Source organism: Jaculus jaculus, chromosome 6 (assembly GCF_020740685.1).
Source record: "Jaculus jaculus isolate mJacJac1 chromosome 6, mJacJac1.mat.Y.cur, whole genome shotgun sequence".
In the NCBI taxonomy this organism is placed as follows: domain Eukaryota; kingdom Metazoa; phylum Chordata; class Mammalia; order Rodentia; family Dipodidae; genus Jaculus; species Jaculus jaculus.
Genome location: NC_059107.1, coordinates 98,486,448 through 98,489,306, shown reverse-complemented (window position 1 = coordinate 98,489,306; position 2,859 = coordinate 98,486,448). Strand labels below are relative to the sequence as shown.

General features: G+C 33.2%; 1 protein-coding gene across 1 annotated transcript; it reads right to left on the bottom strand.

The window, feature by feature from the left end:
* Window positions 1-553: 553 nt before the first annotated feature.
* LOC123461581 (olfactory receptor 6C6-like) lies at window positions 554-1,489 on the bottom strand. Its single transcript, XM_045152611.1, has one exon. The coding sequence runs from the start codon at window positions 1,487-1,489 to the stop codon at window positions 554-556; it is 936 nt and encodes a 311-aa protein (XP_045008546.1).
* Window positions 1,490-2,859: the final 1,370 nt, after the last annotated feature.

Here is a 2,859-nt window from a genome sequence, read left to right as displayed (position 1 = left end):
CAAGTAGAATCTCAGTTCCCTTGGATAGGTCACACTTCTAATCACAGTAGCATTGAACTTTTATTTTCCTTATTCAATTTTCAGATTTCACCATAAGTTATACATTCTCTTAGAACATGACATTTTTTCAATACTAAATTTGATAGTTTTCTATTGCAATCCAGATTATTCTTTATAATAATTACCATGTTTTATGTCTCTGAAAAATTTATGAGTAAAAATAAAATGTATATATATATATATATATATATACATATATATATATATATATATACACATATATATGTCATTCATTTAATTCAATATAGAAGAATTGTTGGAAGAGAATTTTAATTAAAGATATAATTTAATATTCTGGATTTTTAAAATCATTTTCCCAGCAATTATGATGATATCTTAAAGAAATATTTCAGTTCTAAAAAGATCTGGCAAACCCTTGTGATTTAAATACTCAAGGACAGAAATAATAGAGATCACAACTGAGAGAAATGACAGTTATGTTCAATTTTCTCATTCCTGTTTCAGCAACATATTATTTATGTCTGAATCCTATCTAATTGTTTGGAAATGAACATCTGTGAAGCATATGCCTGAAAGCTTCTTTTACCTGCTGGTTCCTGAGGCTGTAAATGAAAGGGTTTAGTACCGGGGCCACAGAAGTATTCAGCATAGCTACACCTTTAGTTAGAGTCATCGATTGTTTTGCTGATGTTCTCATGTACATGAAGATGCAGCTCCCATAAGTGATAGAGACAACAACCATGTGTGAGGAGCAGGTGGAAAAGGCCTTAGTTTGCTGCTGAGCAGAATGGAATTTTAGGATGGTTTTGATGATGAAAGCATAGGAGAGGATCACTAAGAACAACGTGATGGCAAGTGTCATCACAGCTAAGAGAAAAGCCAACCATTCTATTAAGTGTGTGTCTGTGCAAGCGATTTGTAGGACAGGAGACAAATCACACAGGAAGTGCTCTATTTTTTTGGCAGCACAGAACTCCAGCTTGAGTATCAAAAACAGAGGAAGGAAGATGACTATGAATCCAGTTATCCAGGAGCTGAGGACAAGTTGGTAGCACACCCTGCTGTTCATGATGACTGGGTAGTGCAGGGGTTTGCAGATGGCCACATAGCGGTCATAGGACATGGCAGCCAGGAGGTAAAACTCTGTGGCTCCAAATAGAATATGAAAGAATAATTGAGTGATACAATTACTGTAGGAAATTGTCTTGTCCCCAGTAAGAATGCTTATCAGGAACCGTGGGATGCTGACTGTTGTGAATGAAATTTCTAAGAAAGAGAAATTTCTGAGGAAGAAATACATTGGAGTCTTGAGGCGGGGATCTAGCAGTGTGAGGATGATGATGACTAAGTTCCCTGTCAGGCTCAAGATGTAATTCACAAGCAGAAAGAGGAAGATCACAATTTGTAGCTGAGGGTCATCTGTCAGTCCCAGCAAAATGAACTCTATCTCCTCTGAGTGATTCTTCATTTCTCCTTTGTTTTATGAAACCTATAGAATAAAACAATATTACACAAAAGGAAGACCCTTTTCTTTCTTTTTACCTATCAAATATTCCATATATTCCAGTGTATCCAATGTGCAGGTATTTTTGATAATAAGCTCAGAGTCCATCTGATTGATCCTAGTGTCTTTTTCAGAGTAGGTTTGTCAGAACTCAGATTCTTCTCTAGTTCCCAGTTGAGTCCAGCTTATTTGCCAAATGCAGGAGGAATGTCAGGTTTTTGAAATATAGTGGCACATTTTCATTAGCATTTATCTGTGGCCAGTATTTAAAATAATTAGCTAAGATAGACTGTTTAAGAGTTTAATATTTTTAATTTCACCAGTATCTTGTTATTTGTCACTTGATTGACTCAGTTTATTCCGGTGGCCAAGGTAACTAGCAACATAACTATTCATGTAACAGAATAGGGAAATTCCTGGTAGGAATAATTAATTATAGAGAACAAACTATACACATGTTCTTGGAAAATAAGCATCTACTATAGTCAGTGTGGTAAAACAAAAGTGAAATGGTGTTTAGAAAAAATAAACTAAGGCAAGAAGATAACAAAAGAGTAGAAGGCAGGTTATCAGTTACACCTGCTGCATTACACATTGCTCCTCTTACATGATTTCTAATTGATGCTTCAAATCAGTTCTGAATTGGAGAAAATTATCAGTTAGTAAAAATGTAACTGATAAATACAGCTTATGTTGCTTTAGAAAAGTCATTTTTCATATACAGATATGAAACTTCTTACTTTATTACAATAAAATATTTTTTAACAATGTTTTCCTAAACAGTTTTATTTTTAATATTCTAATATTATCATCCCATGTCTGTGTGAATTTATTTTTATGTGACAATTTAGGAAACACCTAAAAGATGGGCAATGTAGTTTATTACAGCAAAAAGTGCTACAGTTCAGAGAGCCCATCATTTGTTGTTGAGTTTTAGATATTTTAAAAATAACAAAATCAAAAGAGAGATTAATGGAGAGAAGGCTGGAATATAATGGAGAGTGGAGCTATGAAGGGGAAAGTGAGGGAAAGGAGGGAAGTATCATGTTTTAATGTCTGTAAGTATAGAAGTTGTCAATAATAAAATTATACATTAAAAGGAAAAATACAAATATTGGCAAACAAATATTTTTTAAAGTGTTCAACATCCTTATTCATCAAGAAAATTCAAATAAAAATGACATTATGATTCAAAAAAAAATAGAACCAAATTAAACATTTACTACAACCTACATTGGCCATTTAAAACACATACACCTACAAACCAAAGTCAATCTTAGTCAATTAGATTAATGTATTCACCTGTTCTGTTTTATTCAATGAATAAATCTCCA

Excerpts from the sequence above, each read along its gene's own strand:
- LOC123461581 (XM_045152611.1), bottom strand. The coding sequence starts at position 1,489 with ATGAAGAATCACTCAGAGGAGATAGAGTTCATTTTGCTGGGACTGACA.